This window comes from Dipodomys merriami, unplaced genomic scaffold (genome assembly GCF_024711535.1).
Source record: "Dipodomys merriami isolate MVZ:Mamm:240054 unplaced genomic scaffold, mDipMer1.0.p SCAF_20, whole genome shotgun sequence".
Lineage (NCBI taxonomy): Eukaryota > Metazoa > Chordata > Mammalia > Rodentia > Heteromyidae > Dipodomys > Dipodomys merriami.
Window position 1 is genome coordinate 20,052,494 of NW_027203382.1, and position 20,386 is coordinate 20,072,879.

Below are 20,386 nucleotides of genomic sequence, written 5' to 3' on the forward strand. Positions count from 1 at the left end.
CCCACCAATCTTCTTTCAGAATTCAAGTATCTGTCAGACATTGGTGATCACATTTGTAATGCTAGCTACTTGGGAGGCTGAGAATGGACAGTTCCTGGTACAAATCCAGCCTCATTAACAAAAATCTGTATGACTCCATCTCAACTGAGAGAAACTAAACACAGTGTTAAGTCATTCTTAACCCAGTGAAAGGAGAAACTAAAAATTGGTGGATCAGGGTGTAGACAAGCCTGAAAAGTACATAATATTCTATTTTTAAAATAATCAGTGAAAAACAGGATTGTAGACATGACTCAGGGGTAGAAAAACCTACAAAGCAAGTATGAGGCCCTCAGTACAAATCTCAGCTTTAAAAAATGCCAGGCTGGGCACCCGTGGCTCAAGACTATAATCCTACCAACTCAGGAGTCTGAGAGCTGAGGATCTCAATTTGAAGCCAGCTCAGGCAGGAAAGTCATATGACAAAAATCCAGAAGTAGAACTGTTACTCATGTGGGAGAGCAATAGCCTTGTGCACAAAAAGCTCAGGGACAATACCTAGGCCCACAATTCAACCCCCCATGACTGGCAAAAAAAAAAAAAAAAAAAAAAAAAAAAAAAAGGAAGGAAGGAAGAAAAAAAGAAAGAGCCAAAAATGTTAATTACTATGCATCCAGAGAATACAATATCATGGAGCCATTAAAAAGAACTATGGAATTATGCATATGGACAGATATGATATGGACAGATGTCCATGATATTTTAGGTCATTCCAAAATCAATATACATGGTAGAAACAAATAGAATGATAATTACTAAATTACTAAAATGTTAATGGTTTACCTATCAAAGAGTCTATGGAAGATTTTTTTAACCTTTTATACATTTCCATGTTACTTATTTTAGAGTGGTATGTATTTTTTTAGCAATAAGAAATATAAAAGCACTATTTGCATTTTGATAAAAACAAAATTTTAAATATTTTACAAATCACCCAATACCTTAATAAAATTTAATTCAGCAAGCAGGTCAAAGAGTATGAGAATGTTGATGACACTTCCTTTGTACAACTACTTAAAGATAATTTTTAAAAACTTTCAGATTTAATTTGGCAAGTTTTTCAAGTCAATAGTTGAACTATCTATGGAATAACCTAGATCATATATTTCAAGTGGCTAGAAAAAAGGGTTTAAGGCAGACCAGGGAAGGAGTTCCCCAGTAAGAACTAAGTAGTCTAAGGATAATACTAGAGAATTTCATTGAAGAAAAAAATCAATAGTCAACAAAAGGTATTTTGTAGTCTTCAGATTCAAGGGAAACTAAAAGTGTGAAGGCTCACTACAGCCAAATAGGACTCAGTGAATACAAAATTCCTGCTTTCATTATTATACAAGAAAATAACTTTATAAATGATGTTCCCATCTCCTCCTACAACAGGCTCAGGATCCAGTAGCAGTAAATTTTTTAAGTGTATATATATACACATATACATGTATATATATATACATATACATATATATATATATATATATATATATATATATACAGTAATGGTTCTGAATTCTAACATTATTCTTCACAAAGACTGAAAAGGAGAATACGGTGTGTTAAGCTACTTACCTCCATGGGAAGACATGTCTGTACACTAGCAGATTTTCCTGGATATGACATTGAAGTCTCATTTTTTATTTGAAAATGTGTTTTACACATGTACCCATCACAGCAGTCCTGTGTTCCATAACCAAAAAAAAAAGAAAAAGACAATTAATTTGAAAATTCAACACTCTAAGAACCACTAACTCCCAAGTTTCAAGCTAAGCAAAGGAAACTAAGTATGTAAATGAGATGAGATGAGATGGTTAAAGAGACTAGTCCAATGTACCCTGTGGGCAGCCAATAAATACAAATCTTGTTCCCTAACCTCTTTGTTTTCCTAACTTCAATATCCTCTACCTTTTTTTTTGGGGGGGGGGAGGGAGAAGGTCGGTCGTGGGGCTGGAGCTCTGGGCTTGGGCGCTGTCCCTGTGCTCTTCAGCACAAGGTGAGCGCTCTACCGCTTGAGCCACAGCATCACTTCTGGCTTTCTAGTGGTTAATTGGAGATAAGAGTCTCACAGACTTTCCTGCCCGGGCTGGCTTTGAACCGTGATCCTTAGATCTCAGCCTCCTCAGTAGCTAGGATTACAGGCGTGAGCCACCGTTGCCCCGCATCTTCTACTTTTTTTATCCTACTAAACCATAGAACCAAAGTCAGACAGCAAAACATTTAAAAACTTTTAAACTTACCTAAATATCTTGTCACTTAGTTAATAGTGATGTTCATGGCTTTTAAAAAGAAAGAAGTTTTCAGGAAGATTTGCAAGGGATAATGAAGTTATAAGGAAGCTTTTGTTTCCAATTCTTTTTTAATCTAAGAACTTTATTAAATGTCTCAAGGAAGCCAGAGACAGTGGCTCACTTCTATCTTCCCAGTTACTGAAGAGAAGAGAAATTGGGAAGATCACATTTCAAGGCAATCAAAAAGTTTGTTAGACTTAATGGCAATGTCCCTATCATTCTGCGTACAAGGGAAGTTGTACAATGAAGGATCATATTCTAAAGTATGGATCCCAGGCAAAAACATAATAATTCCTAGAGAATGACGCTAAACCAAAGTGACTGGGAGTGTGGCTGAAGTGGTACAAGTACCTGTCTTGCAACTCAGAGCAAGGCCCTTAATTCAGACACCAATACTACCCAAACAAAACTCACAGGGAGGTAATTATATGGCATCTACCTGAGTACCTCAAGGAACCTGAACTTTTCATTCCCCTTACTTCCACTTTGGTATACTGTACATTAAGAAAGTTTTGTCTTATGCTGCATTCCTTTTTCACAGAACTTTTCTTCGAAGAGTTTCAGACAATGACCACAATTTTCATCTATGTATTGTGAGAAATGTTCTCCAAGCCCCTCACTAATTGTATTTCACTATTTTTTGCAGATGCTATTAAATATATTAATGGATGAGGTTCATCTAATTATAATCAGTTCTATTTTTAAGGTAAAACATGATTGCATAAAGTCATCCATAAGAATATAGTGTCTCTCTGTGCATAACCATACTTGCAACCCAAGGAATATTAATTCTCCGTCAAATTATCACAATAATACTCACATTTTAGCAGAATTAAAACAATGACAAGAAAAAAAGTTTTTTTCATCTTTTGACAAGAAAAGGAAATTTTGGATATTGAGACACATAAAGGTCTAAGAAAGCCACGTGAAAATGGAGATAGTGGTGGTGCAATTACAAGCCAAAAAAAAAAAAAAAAATCCAGGATTGCTGACAACCACCAGAAGCTAGAAAAAGGCAAGAGGGCTCTTCTCTAGAACCTTCAGAGGGAACATCATCCTGTCAAAACCTTGGTTCTTGACTTTTATCTTCCAGAACCATAAATTTCTGTTATTTTAATTCAACTAATGCATGTTATCTTGTTATCTTGTATCTCAAAAAAAAAAGTTATTTTTTTTTAATAAAGCTTAAGGGATTGAGCTGTATCAGTGGAGGAGCACTTGCCTAGCATTTATAGGCACTGGGTTTGATCCCCAGCAACAAAAAATAATTTTTTGGGGGGAGGGTCCGGTCATGGGACCTGGACTCTGGGCCTAGGCGCTGTCCCTCAGCTCTTCAGCTCAAGGCCAGCGCTCTACCACTTGAGCCACAGCGCCACTTCCGGCTTTTTTCTTTTTGCTTATGTGGTGCTGAGGAATCGAACCCAGGGCCTCATGCATGCAAGGCAAGTGCTCTACCACTGAGCCACCTTCCCAGCCCCCAAAAAATAAATTTTTAAAACTTAATTTTTCAAAAGAAATTTAATATTGGCTTAAATGGAGAAAGATTATAGAGACTATTGTCATCACTGCTGCTTGGTTTACATCAAAAATGTATTCCCCTTGGGAATATTAGCCACTTTTCCTGAATTGTCACTACTTCCCTCACTGTCAGTGTTGATATGGCCTCTCAGTTCCAGGGAAAAACAGAGAACTCTGATCTGGACAATCAAGGCCTCAGTCTTGATCTACTATTACAGCCAATGAGGTATACTTCAAAATTTGGTTTTAAAACAGAAATATTCTATTTTTCATTAGATCTCACCAAGACAAAAAAAGAAAGCCTGGCAGTCAACACATAATTAAGCTGAACTTAAAAACAAAGTGAAGCCAGGAGGCAGTGGCTCACGCTGTAATCCTAGCTACTCAGGAGGCTGAGATCTGAGGATTGCAGTTCAAAGCCAGTCCAGGCAGGAAAGGCTGTGAGCCTCTTATCTCCAATAAACCACTCAGAAACTAGAAGTGGCTCAGTGGCTCAAGTGGTAGAGCGCTTGCCTTGAGCTGAAGAAAGCTGAGGGACATTGCCCAGGCCCAGAGTTCAAGCCCCACCACTGACAAAAAATAAAAATTAAAGACCCACGAAGTGAACATAGAGAAAAGCAAGACCATAAGATGCAGTCATCAAATTCTGATTGTGCTATTTGTACAAAGCTACTTCTATCCTTAAAATTTTCAATTAACCTGTCTCTTTTCTGTTTCACCTAAGTTCAGTTTTCTGTCACTTGCAGCTAAAATAATTTCGCTATTAAATGACATATATTTTGTTTAATAGTTTAAAAATAGGAAAAATCACTGGGCACCACTGGTTTATGCCTGTAATACTAGCTACTCACGAGGCTGAGATCTGAGGATAACGGTCAAAGCCAGCCCAAGCAGGAAAGTCTGTGAGCCTCTTATTTCCAATAAACTACTCAGAAAAAGGCAGAAGTGGCACTATGGCTAAAGTGGTAGAGCATAGCCTTAAGCACAAAGAGGCTCAGGGACAGAGCCCAGTCCCTGAATTCAAGCCCCAATACTGACAAAAAAGAGAGAGAGAGAGAGAGAGAGAGAGAAATTCACCTATTTTATTGCCACTTCACTACTTTCTTTTAGGGAAGGAAACTTTTCTAGGGAAAAGTTTTTTTTTTTTTAAGAAAAAGGTTAATATTGCTAGGAAAGGAGAGTTTTAAGATGCTGATGTCCCTTGAAACATTAACTTCCACATGAGGTATCTCTTCCTACATTACTTGAAAGCAGTAAAATAAGTTTTGTTCTTCACTGTTGAAGAATGCTTTCTTGTTAGAGACAAGTAAATGTTAACAGCACAAGAACTGTCATAATAAATCAGCACTACATCAGTCTAGTCCAATAAACAATGGTAAACTCAAATCTCATTGCAATGAGATTTCCCGAAGAAGCTAATGAACATACCTTCCTCTTGCTGCTCTGCTTTCTACTTATAATTACTATAGTTTAAAATTTATTGTTTATTATTTAATTTTTAAACATTTGTTAGTTTCATTTTTTCCCATAGATCATAAATTCAGGGCCTTAGCTCCAGCCCCTAAGGGAAGCCCAGGCCTGAACTACAGAATCCAGACTGCCATTCCATGTAAAACACTGATCCAGAGTCTGAAAACGAGAATAGGAGGACATAAGAATAAAGAGAACCTTGTAGCTTACCAAGTTCAACCTCTCCTTTTAGAGACAAGAGGGTGAGAGACTGAAATACTTCTTAAAAAAAACCTTGTTTTTCAGCTAATTAAGGGCAGGACTGAAATGGAAAATAGGTCACTTGACCAAAGCATTCTTTCTAATACACTAAGCAAGGCAAGCGCTCTACCACTGAGCCACCTTCTCAGCCCATTTTTTTCTTCCAGAGAACAAGACTTTGGCAAGAAACATGCTTGCTGTCTTGGGTAGACAGGTATAGGCCAGTGGGTAGCATTTTGACTTTGACTAACAAATTGAAAGCTCTCAAGTGTGGTCTTCAGCATTACTTGAGAGTTTATTGGACAGGCGTAATCTCCAGCCCCATCCCAAATCTCCTGAATCTCCATCTACAGGGAAAATCAGTTGATTTGTGTGCACATGTGGCAATCTGTACTGCAAACCCTGACTCAAAAGTGATGGCACACCAAATTCATTAGCAGAAGTCCTCAGCTCTAGATGCACATGAGATTCCAACCTGAGGAGTTTTCCAAACTTTGTTCCTGGGTTCTCATCTCCAAGCAATTAAGCTAGAATCTCTCACAGAACAATCTATGACATCAGCCAAGGTTAAGAAGCACTGCACTGACTCTGCAGCCAGGTTTCTGAACCCAGAAAACAGTCAGTGGAGAGTAATCTGCAGCTGCCTCATGAGAAAAGGTCGCAAGTCGGGATCTTCATGAAGATCACAGCTCAGCTGGAGCTCTCCAAATGGTAAAAAATCACCTCTTAAAGGAATTTTGACTATTCTGAGATAGCCCTTACACTGTTTTTACGACTACCTCAAACCTTCTCTCTAGTAAATTTTTCCATCCTTGACTTAGTTCTCTGCAAATGCCACTGATCTTGCAGCCTAAAATTGTTCCATGTCCAACTAAATTTCTACTATCAGGATGTTTTGCTTCCCATCTGCCACAAAATAGGTTACTTTATTCTGTCACTACAAAGGAGAAATTAACAGGAAATGTCCTGTTAATAGATATATCTATGTTCTATAACCCAAATACCACTAAAAAATTATAGAACATTTCCTCTCAGACTCTTCCAGTTATCTAAAAAGAATGTCCTTTACCCATTTAAATGTGAAGAATCATATATGTGCTAAATAAAAATATTAGAGAATATATATAATATATACTTTTAATATAAATGATTAAAAAACAATTTGGCAATGTGAACAGTGATTGGATAATTCCATTAAAGAACTATTTTAGGAAGGAAAAAAATTTTGACAAAAACATGTTGGACTAGGCAACAGGGCCTCACACTTGTAAACTTTAGTTACTTTGAGACAGAGATTGAGAGGAGTATGGTTTGAGGCTAAAATGGGCCAAAAGTTCATATGACTCCATCTCAACGAATACCTAGATACAGTGATACATACCTGTCATCCCAGCTATACCAGATGCTTGAGATCAAGAAGATCTCATTCCAGCCCAGCCCAGGAAAAAGAGCAAGATCATCTCAACAGAAAAAGCAAGGCATGAGAGTTCATGGCTGTCATCTCAGCTACAGTGAGAATTACAAATAGAAGGATCACAATCCAGGTTATGCTAAACAAAAAGCAAGACCCTATATCAAAAACAACCAGGGAAAGTGATGTGAGGGGTAAGAGTCATTAGAATATAGTTGTACATGGTGGAAATGTCACAGTGAACCCTCTTATTAATGTATGCTAATCTAAAAAAGAGGAAAAAGGGCTGAGACATGGCTAGAGTAGGAGAGCACCTGTATAGCAAGTAGAAAGCTCTGAGTTCAAACCCAGTACTGCTTTAAAAAAAAGATGTTATAAGATTTATAAATTCTTATAAACTTAACATCATAAAGTTCAAAGACAAATACAAAAAATGTAAAAAGATCTCAGCTCATATCACAGATGAAAACTAATTTTCCGTTTTTTAAATGCATTTTTATTGTTATTGTAAAGGTGATGTACAAAGGGGTTACAGTTATATAATTCAGGTAAAGAGTACACTTATTTTTGGACAATGTCACCCCTTCCCTCACTCCCAGTTTTCTCCTCCCATCCCCACCTAAGTTGTATAATTCATTTTCAACATATCATCTAGTGAGTATAACTGTTGCAGTTATTCACTCTTTGTCCTACCATTTCAGTGCCCCCCTATTGCCCTCCCAAAGATGAACAAACAAGACAAAAGGAAAAGAAAACGAAAACAACAACAAAGAGAAAAACCTCTTGTTCCATTTTCTGGAGCTTTTTTTGATAAATATTATTTTATATGATCAGATGCATATAGATTTAATAGTTTTAATTCCCTCATAGTTCCAACAAATCAATGAGACTACCATCTCAATATGAAAATGGCAAGGATGGTATACTAAAAATATATATACATGGATAAAAATATGTTCAATGTTACCCATAAGAAAAGTGTAAATTAAAAACAATTTGATAGCTGGTTGGTCAGGCCTATAATCTAGCTATTCAAGAGGCTAAGATCTGGAGGACTGAAGTTTAAAATCAGCCAAGCAGAAAAGTTTTCCACAATAAATCTCAAAAGTAACCAGAAAAGAAGGGAAAATCTAGAACTATTTCAAGTTTTATCTCTCTTTTTTTTTTTTTTTGGTCGGTCATGGGACTTGAACTTAGGGTCTAGGCAGTCTCAGAGTTCTTTTGCTCAAGGCTAGCACTCTACTACTTTGAGCCACAGCTCCACTTCTGGTTTTTGAGTGGTTAATTAAAAACAAGAGTCTCAAGTGGGCCTTTTCTGCCTAGGCAGGCTTTGAACTGCGATCATCAGATTTCAGCCTCCTGAGTCACTAGGATTATAGGTGTGAGGCACAGGTGCCCAGCTAAGTTTTACCTTTTTGCATATAAAAATTAAATGACAATAATAATAAAAATAACTAGGATAAAAAGCAAAGCCAGAGTCATGGCGCAAGTAGTAGAACACCAGCTGAGCATGCAAAATAAGCAAACTCAAGGTATCAAATTCAAAACCTCAATATTGGGAGAAAAAAAAAGATGAAAGTAAAAACACTATGTAGACAAATACACGGATAAAACAGGCAAGCATTCTCATACATTGTCAGGGGCAGGGAAGTTTAAATTAGTAAAACATAAAAACATGTTGGCAATGATTGTCAAAATTTTAAGTACATGTATCTAGAACTCACAAATGTTATTTCCAGGAATTCATTTTACAAGTACAGTCACACACCTAGGAAATAAAATCCATGCAATGATATATAGGCATCATTATTTTAATAGTATAATATTGAAAGCAGTCTAAATAACCATCAGGTTATTTACATAAAATATGATATATCCAAATAATAGAAAGCTATTAAGTTATCAAAATATATTCTATAAGTGTTGTGTTGACTTATACTCAAGATATTATTAATTTCTTAAAAACCTTACATGTATACATTACTAATAAAATATATATGTATACTACCATTTATTTAAACATAAGCTATGTATATACTGAATACATATACAAAAAGAAAGATACCTGATACCATAGTATCATTGGTGACTACTGAGTATTTGGGAAAAGAGGATGAAAATTAGAAAAGAGATTTCTTAAATATTTATAATTTAGATTAATTTTATACATTTTTGCTACTACTGTGATGTGAATAAATATGCTTTCCCCAATTATCTGCTTTTACTTCAGTTTATCCCAATATTTTATAGGTTTGCAAATAATTCTGAAAGTCTTGACTTTTGGAGATCTACATTTTCCTCCTTATTTCTATAAGATGAAGCTATTATGTACCTGCTGTTTTTATTGTTCTATTAGTAATTTTATGATGTTCCTGCATCAAATACATACATTAATCATTAAAGAAAATATTCTGTTAAAAAGAAAAGAAAAGAAAAGAGACTTCTTGCTGGGCATTGGTGGCTCACGCTTGTTGTAATCCTAGCTACTCAGGGGGCTGAGATATGAGGATCGCGGTTCAAAGCCAGCCTGGATAGGAAAGTTGGTGAGATTCTTATCTCCAATAAACTACCAGAAAACCGGAAATGGTGCTGTGGCTCAAGTGGTAGAGCACTGGCCTTGAGCTGAAGAGCTGAGGGGCAGCGCCCAGGCCCAGAGTTCAAGATCCACGACAAAGAAAAGAGAGAGAAGAGAGAAGAGAGAGAGAGAGAGTTCTTAACTATTGGTCAGTCATGTGGCTTGAACTCTGGGCCTGAGCGGTGCCCCTCAGCTCTACCACTTGAGCCACTGAGCCACTTCCAGTTTTCTGGTGGTTTATTGGAGATAAGAGCTTTACAGCCTTTCCTGCACGGGCTGGTGGTGAACCACGATCCTCATATCTCAGCCTCCTGATTAGCTAGGATTACAGGCGTGAGCCACCAGTGCTTGGCAACTTAACTTTTTAAAGTGCAAACCCTTTGTGGATATAAATAAATAACATCTATTTTTAGCAAATAGCAATTGTTCTTTGCTTATATGCCTCCAGGCCATCACACTGTACAGTAGATTCCCATCATAAACTTTTAGGGAGAAATTGTCCTTGGGCCTTATAAAACCACAGATACATACAGCTTTATAGTTTAGTGTTGACTGCAGTTTGGAATGCTAAGGATTTCCTAACGGATGTGTTTGGATCTGCTTGCTTACAAGCTGTCATAGGACTCTGCCACCCAGCAATCTATGTTATGCTTGCTAGAATCTATATACCTAAATAAGCTAAATACCTTTTAATAAGCTTTTACAGATCATCTCTAGGAAACCGTAGTTATCTTAAATATTAAGTGGTTATCTAAAAAAATCAGCTCTAGTTTAGAATAAAGCATTGAATCAGTTTTTAAACTCAAGTTAACTGCCCAAAATGATTGACTGCAGGCAGGGCTTGACATGTCCATCAGGGAAGAAGACAACTGGAGTTTCTAACACACTGTCAGCACTCATTAAATAAGGCCTCCATGGTCAGGGGAAGTCAAAGCAAGTTCATGGACAGTAGCACCAAAGTTATTAGAAGCTCCCCCAATCTAATTATGCTTGAAAGTTAAAAAAAATAGTTAAGGGCTGGGAAGGTGGCTCAGTGGTAGAGCACTTGCCTTGCATGTATGAGGCCCTGGGTTCGATTCCTCAGCACCACATAAGCAAAAGAAAAAAGGCGGAAGTGGCACTGTGGCTCAAGTGGTAGAGTGCTAGCCTTGAGCTGAAGAGCTGAGGGACAGCACCCAGGCCCAGAGTTCAGGCCCCACGACCGGACCCAAAAAAAAAAAGTTAAAAAGAAAAGCTTACACTGGATAAGTCAAATATTGAGCTAATATCTGTTCATTTAAAAAAAAACAACCAACATTATGTGGTGGGGTTCTACATGTAGAGAATCCTTCAAAACACAGTTCTGAATACATGAAAATTTATCTTCTCCATAGCCACAGAATCCCAACCAATCCCAGTAGTACTAGTTTGGGTTTCTTTCCAAATGCATAGGTCTTTCCAGATGTATGGGTCTTGGCCATGACTGACTCTGGGTTTTATTTTTATTTTCCTTCCAGAACCAAGACTTGAACTCAAATCTGACATTGTCACTCATAGGCTGAGCCATACCTTCAACCAACCATTGCTGGCTCTGATGCCTTAGTCAATATTAAACACAGAGACAAGTTAATATAGACAGACCAGATCCAGTCAAATTAATTCATGGGTAACAGTTGGGCTCTGGCTCATTTACAAAAAACAAAAACAAAACAAAATGCAAAAGAACACAAGCTCCAGAAACCAAAACCCAAAAGTTAAAAAAAGTGTATGACAGAATTAATCTTTGAAATCTTGTATATATCTAACTTTCCCCACATCTATAGTATTTTGAAGGTTATTAAATATGACATAGTATTAAACAGCTGGCTTCTATGTCAAAACTTTCCAGGGACAAGGCTAAAGAACACCTCAGAGCAAATTCTACATAAGGAAGCTGAGCCTGCCCTGTGAACTATATCTCATGGATGTGTTCAGTTCAACAGAGACAGTCTCCTGTTTTACCACTTGTACAATATGATTCACATTAGCACTATATAACATATATAACTTGCAAATCTCTATTTAACATATTTGGGAACATACCTGGGAATTAAACCAAATAAAAATACTAACTTAAAAGGATATTTTTCAAAGCCGGGCACCAGTGGCTCATGGCTGTAATCCTAGCTACTCAGGAGGCTGAGATCTGAGGATCACAGTTCAAAGCCAGCCTGGGCAGGAAAGTCCATGAGACTCTTATCTCCAATAAATCACTGGAAAACCAGAAGCGGTGCTGTGGCTCAAGTGGTAGAGCTCTCGCCTTGAGCTGAAGAGCTCAGGGACAGTGCCCAAGCCCAGAGTTCAAACCCCATGACCAACCAAAAAAAAAAAAAGGATATTTTCAGCATGGTCATGATACATGAAAATCTGTAGAATTTTGAGCAGAAGTAGTCTCTATTTCATTGTAGTGTGACTCATGACTAATCTACTGTCATATTTACATAAACAGACTCATCCCATACTATTATTAGGTCTAAATTTATAAACAACCTATAGACAAAGCACCAAGGAATAATAGTGAGTTACTGAACAGAATCTACACATTATAAAATTTGATCATGTAATAATAATAATTTAGCAAAAAAACAGAAGAATGAAAACAAATGAGGTAAGTAGTACAAGAATACTAAATTCCTCATCTATCATATCAGAAATTGATAGTTATGATCCACAGATGAGAATTCAAGAAGTATATTATTTAAAGTTATAAGAGCAAGTATGATAATAACTAAAGAATTATTTCTCATCAACAGAGGCTCCATTAAGCAAAGTAAAATACTTCATACTATATTACAGTTAGAAATAATGAAGTAATTATTTATACACCAACAAAGAAACATTCTTTGTGAGAGGCTAGGGGTGTGGTTCAGTGGTAGTATGCTTATAAATAGCATTAGTGAGGACCCACTGTTAATACAAAAAGTAAAGAAAGAAAAGCAAAGAAAGTAAGAGAGGGGAGGTAAAAAGAGAAAAGAAAGGCAAACAGACAAAATTATGAGCCCATAAATTGTGGTGGTATGTGGGGCTGAATATCTGTGATTCTAGCGTTTGGAGGCTGAGATAGGAAGCTCACTAGGTTAAGCCTTACCTGAACTATATAACGAGGCTCTGTTCCAAAAACAACAACAACAACTACAACAATTCACAGAGGACTGGTAAGGGAATATATGGATAGGAGTAAACTTATTTAAAATTATATATATATGAAATTATCACAGTGAAATCCTCTTGTACTAAATTTGGTTAAAAAGATGCCAATGATGTAAAGGAAAAAGAAGATTTTCAAAAAAAGTCACTCCATTTACTTAAATATATACAGGTTATACTCATATTTCCATAGAATTGGACCAGAAATAAATGTTTTTAACCTTTTTAAAAATACTGCTATTCATTATAAAAATTTTTACAATGATTATGTAATCTTTTTCCTTGCAATATTTAAGTGGAATGAAAACCAAAACAGAAAAGAAAAAGTAATGATATACTAGGGAGACAACAACCCAAGTCAAGAACAGCTAAAGTTCACTAAAACTTACCTACTGGCTGGGAAGGTGGTTCAGTGGTAGAGTGCCTGCCTTGCCAGGATGAGGCCCTGAGTTCGATTCCACAGCAACACATAAGCAGAAAAAGTCAGAAGTGGCGCTGTGGCTCAAGTGGTAGAGTGCTAACCTTGAGCTGAAGAGCTAAGGGACAGCACCCAGGCCCAGAGTTCAAGCCCCATGACTGACAAAGGAAAAAAAAAACTACTTAACTACCATTCAGTATGAGTGTTAGAACCATGAAGTTCTCTGACAAAGCGGTGCTTCTTGCCTAGATAACTGCCTAAGTATAGAATGTGTTCATATGGTTTTTCAAGTAGATATTGTTTAATGCAACTTAGGCTTTCAGTTTCTATTCTATCCAATAAAGTCATGAAGAGAGCCTTAGTTAGCACTATGTTCCTTTGGGGTAAAGAGAAGTTAGGAGGGGAAAAACTGGGAGAGAATGAGGGAGAGAGTGACACTGTTCCAAAGGAAATGTACTTAATACCTGATTCATGTAACTGTAACCCCTCTATACATCACCTTTACAATAAAATTGTTTAAAAAGGAGTATAGTAAGAAAACCATACTTCTGGCTCCCTTTTTCTAGATGAACTCAGATCTACCATGTCTTCCTACTGTTCACCTCCAGCCTGGTCTTGACTTGTGATAAGAAAAGAACACCACCTTCCCAAGACCCCTCATAAAAATTAAAGTACAATAAAGAGAGTAGCTCTAGGGAGAATGTAACAGAATAAAAAGGTTTTAAACAAAAGTCAATCAGGCCAGAAAAGAGTTTCCCAAGGGCAATTTGACCATATTGGGAAGGAAATACATATGGATCTATGCTTACATATTCTGAACTTTCTTTGCCTGTTTATCTCACATGTTTTTAAAGTGATTATAATTTAAATAATACTAAGTCCCTTCTTTGAAGGTAAAGTACTAAAAGTTTAAAACACATTAGAGTCTATCTTCCTTATTAACACTGTCAACAGATACCCTTCAACAATTTTAGGTCTCGCTATTAAGCGTTTTCTTTCCATTCTGCCAGTTTTTAATAATGTTTTGTTTTTGGGGTTTTCCAACTTGCCCATTTTGAGTTTTCAATTTTCAGCTCATAGATGTGGGACCTCCATGTGTGCCCTCATACTTTTTATTATATTAAACAATTTGGTTCTGGCTCCCACAGCGTTCCTGCTTATTTGTGCCAGAGGAATGGCCGATGGATATTATAACTGATTGGAGAGAATGCTGCAGAAAACTCATTTTCTCTCTTTGTTTCCTGCTTCCAATTTAGGTTTGTAGAAATTTTACCATATTTTGTCTATTTACTTTCATTGAAATGTTTTTAAAGGCTTAATTTTGCTTTTCTAGTGTCATAGATTTCTGAAAGAAAGGAAAGAAAGAAAGAAAAGAAAGAACACAGACAGCCCAACCTCTGACCTTCTCCATTAGTCTCTCTGGATATAAAATTACTCCAAATCATATTCTGTTCATATATAGATTATTGCATTTTAAGCCACTGGCTATTATTAAAAATCAATAAATTATATACTTTGCTAAATTGAAAGAAATTTGATAGTACAAAGGTAGAAAACAAGTAACAAGTTGTCATGTTTACAAAGGATTTTCACTGCAAAGCAGTACAAGTACTTTACTGATCTACTGTTTGTAGGAACATGAAAGATATCTGAGCTTAAACAGTTGAATTCTGTAGAGAAGGATCTTGCTACAGGGGGAAGGAAGGCCAGATGAGATGAGAAAGTCTTATGTGAGATGAATACTATAACAACAACAAACAACAAACTCAGAGACTTAAATCAGCAGAAGTGGATTCTCTCAGTTTTGAAAGAAAAAAATGAAATCAAGGTATTGGAAAGCATATGCTCTCTCTTTAGGCTTGAGTGGAAAGTCCTTCCTTGATTCTTGCTGCAAACAGGATAAATATCTCATTCTAATAGTCCTGTCTAAACAGCCTTCTTTCATGTCTATCTCTGTACCCAAATTTGCTCTTTTTATAAGGATATCAGTCATAGTAGATGTAGGATTTACCGTAATCCAATATGGCCTCATTTTAATTTGGTCACAACTGCAAAGACAATTTCCTACTAAGTTCACACACACACACACACACACACACACACACACACACACACACACACACACACACACACACACACACACACGCACCCCATGAACTTAGGGGGACACTACTCAACCAAATACAGATGGAGAAGCAGAAAGAAGCAGGAAAGAAGCACCTGGCAATCCCAGGTGTTCACCTAGCTTATGCAGATCAGCTGAAGTTGAATTGTCAATGGCCAACTTCAGTAGTTGCCCCAACCTGAGAATGCTGGCCAGATTCTCAGGTTTTTGTCTTTTAGAGAAGGCTACACTATAATATAAGCACTGTTTGTTTTAATTTGTAGAGCCTAGATAATGTGGCATTTAAAACTTTATTAAGGTCATTCTACCAGAAAAGAACACTTGATATTCACGGCTTAGATCAGTACCAACAAACCAGGCACACCCAAATGGTGGAGGGACAAGAAAGGAAGACAAAAAGAAGAGAAAGATATAATCCACTCAGGCATTTTTATTAAACTAACAAAAGTTTCTTGACATATTTCCCAGAATGAGTCACAATCTCTCCCCTCCTAATCATTTCCATTCCAAGCCCGTGCATGTACAAAGCTCACACTGAATTTCCTCTCCTTCTGTATTATATATCAGAATGCCTGCTTCCCATAGCTTAGCATTAATGTCTCAGAAGGAGGAAACCTGTTGCCTTTGTATTCAGGAAGGGGCTCTGAAAGTGAGAGAGACTGAATACAAGCCCAAAAGGAGCAGAAGCACACCTCCTCCTCACTGGACCTCACACAAGATAGACGTCAGGGACTCTCCTCCTAATACTTGGACTCTTTCATTTCCACAGGTTATTATGTGCTTCTACTGCTGCACTCTGACTTTTAGAGTTATAAACAGATTGATTAAACTGAGGATTGCAATCTGATATCTTGGCCTAAAATTTGTAACAAATTTCAAATAAATGGGAGAATGTATTGGTATTTTACAAGAATTTTGTTTTCTCCCTTTTTTGACCTACTAACCATGATAAAACAATAGAGACAAACATTACTCATTGTAAATAACTAGAAAACAAAACAAAAAATATGAAATATGTGCTTTCAAGACATTGGACATGGGCAGTGTACAGGTAGAGCTCTGAGATCCATCCTGCTCACTGCCTGAAAAAGTCAGGCACTGGAACAATGAATTCTGGAGCACTCTTGCCTGAGTACTGATTTGCAAATACATGGAAAGAAACTACTGAGGCTTGGAAATAGTAATATCAAGCCAGCAGAAAATCCTCAGAAACCACACAGGATCCAAAATCTCTCAGATTCTCACCAGCCAGAGTAGAAAGATGTCTTAACATGCACAACAGTGAGTAGTATCCTCAGAAAGGAAATTCCTTAGTGGTGTTCTAGATTAACCTCATCTAAAGACTTTCCAAAATCTACTCAAACATAGCTTAAAAGCAATCTTTAAAGAATCAGTCTGATTGGCTTAGAGGGAAGGGATGGTAAACCAGGAAAAGGGAAGACGGGGTTCAACTGCAACACAGGGTTAGACAGAAGGAATAAGTTCTAGTGATACATATCACAGTTTGGTAACTATAGCTAATAACATATGATTTACTTCCAAATAACTAAAAGGAGGATCTTAAATGTTCTCCCCACAAAGAAATGGATTTGTTAATTAATCTGATTCATTCATTATGCAATGTATACATGCATTGGAAACTTGTACTACATCCCATAAATGTATATACAATCATTGTTTATTTATTAGAAATATTTTTAAAAGAAAAAATTAAGTTAATTTGAATCTTTACATTTGGGGAAAAAAATCAGCCAATAAATCAGTTATAATCTTAAACAGGCAACAGATAGAGACAAAGATATGAAAGTCACTACCATAAATAAATACCATAAATAAATATTCCTGGAAAAGAAGAAAAATATTAGAATGATGAGCAGAGAAATAGAATATATAAAAACAAAGAACCTCAGTCACAACTAGAGTTCAAAAATAAAGCACCTAGGGGTCAGGTAAGATGACTCATGGCTGAAATCCCAGCTATGCAGGAGGTCCAAAGTAGGAAGGTTGAGGTCCATACCAATCTCCAGCAAAAATATAAGACAAAATGCAAGTAAAGTAAAAAGGATGGGGTTACAACTCATATGGCCTGGGATTATAACCTAATTATCAAGTACAATAACTTGAGTACAAATCTCAGTACAAACAAAATAAACAAGTAAAAATCTGTACTGAAAAATTACACTGGATTGTGTCTTTTTACAGATTAGACATCTCAAAAGATAAACTTAATGAACTTCAAGATGTAGCAATAGGAAGTATCTGAAATAATATAACACAGAGAAAAAATACTGACTGAATAAGTAGAGCATGGTGAGCTGTGGGACATTAAGTGGCCTAAAAACCATGTAAGTGGAGTCCTAAGTATCATTTTGTATTTTATCTAATTTTGAGCATTTCAAGGATTTTGGGAGCTAATTAACCTAAGAGCAATTCAACTTTATTTTTATGTTTCTAATAAGTACTAGCAAAAATAAACATATTTTACTAACTATATAACTAGAGATCCTTTTTGGTATTTTTTTTCTTATGAGACTTTATTTTGTTAATTTTCAGCATTTTAGGCTCTTGTTACCCAGTTGCTCTAAGGTCTCTTAAACTTCAAATACAGCAATCTTTGTTGTTATCAAGTTAAAGATAGAACTGTTCGACAATGGTGAAATATATGACAAATATTTCAGAAACACAGTCCTTTACGTGAAATCTAAATTTATGTACATACTTTCTGTATGTTCCCTACATTCTGTGTTCCAGTGTGCCAGTTATACACCATCAGTGGTGTATTTGAGGGAAGGCAAAAAGATCGATTCAGATCATGTATGGATTTATTGGCAATGATAAGGAGCTTATATTATTACCCATTTTATTCCAAGTCTTTATTTTTTTTTAATTGTTTTTTGGGTCCGGTCATGGGGCCTGAACTCTGGGCCTGGGCGCTGTCCTTCAGCTCTTCAGCTCTAGGCTAGCGCTCTACCACTTGAGCCATAGTGCCACTTCCGGCTTTTTCTTTTTGCTTATGTGGTGCTGAGGAATCGAACCCAGGGCCTCATGCATGCAAGGCAAGCGCTCTACCACTGAGCCACCTTCCCAGCCCAATAGCTAGTTTTTTAATTTTTTTTTTTTTTGGTCGGTCGTGGGGCTTGAACTCTGGGCCTGGGCGCTGTCCCTCAGCTCTTCAGCTCAAGGCCAGCACTCTACCACTTGAGCTACAGCACCACTTCCTATTCCAAGTCTTTATGAAGAAATTTTTCTCAAATAGAATATTAGCTGTTTTTCCACAGCTGGAAAAAAATCCATACTTAATTACATAAAGACAAGCTCTATTAAATTATAGTAGATTTTAATGCAGAGAAATTGTTTAAACTTGTTTTGAATTATACTCAAATGCAACTTTGTAAACTACTTTTTTCAAATAAGAATGTTATAAAGTGAATATTAAATTACAGTTTGGAGAAATAAATTCTAGTGTTCTGTTATATAGTAGAGTGGCTATGGTTAACAATAATATATAGTTCAAAACATCTAGAAGATTTTTAGCCAGATGCCTATGGCTCACCCTAGGAGACTAAGATCTGAGGATCTACCAGACAGGGCAGAAAAATCTGAGAAACTCTTATCACTAGTTAATCAGCAAAAAGCTGGAACTACAGGCAACCAAGAAAAATGCCCCTGACTATTAAATATATAAAAGTATATTCATGCCCAATTAGCAGTAATGAGGAAAAATGCTTCAAATGATAGGTGTGTTGGTATGTACTTGAAAAATCAGAATTCATGAGGCACAAATAGAAGGATAGAAATTTGAGACCAAACTAAACAAAAGATGGCAAGATCCTATCTCAAAACAAGTTGTTGGTGTTGGATCATGCCTGTAATCCAATCCCAGCTATGTGGAAGGTGGAGAGGTAGGAGGACCCAATTCTGAGGCTGGTCCAGATAAAGTTAGTTTGAGACCCTATTAGAAGAACAAACTTGGGGCTGGGAAGGTGGCTCATGGGAAGGTAGAGCGCTTGCCTTGCATGCATGAGGCCCTGGGTTCGATTTCCCAGCACCACATAAGCAAAAAGAAAAAAGCCGGAAGTGGCACTGTGGCTCAAGTGGTAGAGCGCTAGCCTTGAGCTGAAGAGCTGAGGGACAGTGCCCAGGCCCAGAGTTCAAGCCCCATGACCGGACCCAAAAAAAAAAAAAAAAAAGAACAACAACAAACTAGGGGCTGAGGGTTTAGCCCAGCGGAAGGGCGCCCGCCCGGCGCGCGCAATTCGGTCCTCAGCCCTGAAAAAAAAAAAAGCTACAATAGAAGAACAAACTAGAAAAAAAAAAAAAAAAAAAAGATCGAGTGTGACTTAAGTGGTAGAGTAGTTACCTGGTAGTAGTTACCTAGCAAGTATGAAACACTAAATTCAATCTCAGATACCACCAAAACAAACTCAGTTTTATAAACCACACGAGGAAATGAGGCTAGTCATATATTTTCTTTATTAGAATATAAACTGGTACAGTCTATTTGGGGGAAATGTTCAATTGCTAATTCATTTATTCAACAAATACTATTGAGTTACCTACAACACAATATTAGGCCCTAAGATTACAATTGTGAGCAAAATTGACAACAGTTCTTTTCCTCCTGCAGCTTGCACTCTAGAGGACAAGGTACAGATTACAGATAATAAATCAGGCTACGAAGAATCAAAAATGAAAGGTTTGAAAGAATGATATTTATATATAGCAGTTGAGACCTCCTAGATAAAAATCTGAAGTGAAGGATTACAGGACATGAAACTACCTATAGGAAGAACACTCTAGACAGTGGGAACTAGAGGTACTAAGGGCTCTGGTGGGAAAAATCATTTGTATGGCTGAACAGTTTGAAGGAGTGGGAGAAAGACAAAAGGTAAAAGTTAGAGAAGTAAAAAGGGAACCATTTAAGACCTTAGAAGCAATGGTCAAAGCTTGAATTTAGGCCTCACTTTTTAGTCATTGGAGGGTTCTGAACAAACATTTTAAAAGATTCACAGTAGGTACTGCTTAGAAATTAGATTCTAACTGCATTAAATAAGAACCTATTGTAATTAGCCAGGTCAAAAATGATGGCAGCCTGGGTTTGGATGTCATGGTGAACATGGTAAGAAGTGACTACGTATGAATAAATGTT

The 20,386-nt window shown here is 36.8% G+C and overlaps 1 protein-coding gene across 6 annotated transcripts in view; it reads right to left on the reverse strand.

The window, feature by feature from the left end:
• Atg10 (autophagy related 10) overlaps window positions 1–20,386 on the reverse strand; it is a 282,749-nt gene that overhangs the window by 197,877 nt on the left and 64,486 nt on the right. For 4 of the 6 annotated variants that reach the window (XM_070031162.1, XM_070031157.1, XM_070031159.1 and 1 more), the window contains exon 3: window positions 1,600–1,707. The exons of 1 other annotated variant lie outside the window; for it this stretch is intronic. In XM_070031162.1, the coding sequence (XP_069887263.1) occupies window positions 1,600–1,707 (108 nt within the window). Of the gene's footprint in view, window positions 1–1,599; window positions 1,708–20,386 lie in introns of those variants that run through there. One more of the 6 variants, XM_070031161.1, reaches the window with a different exon arrangement.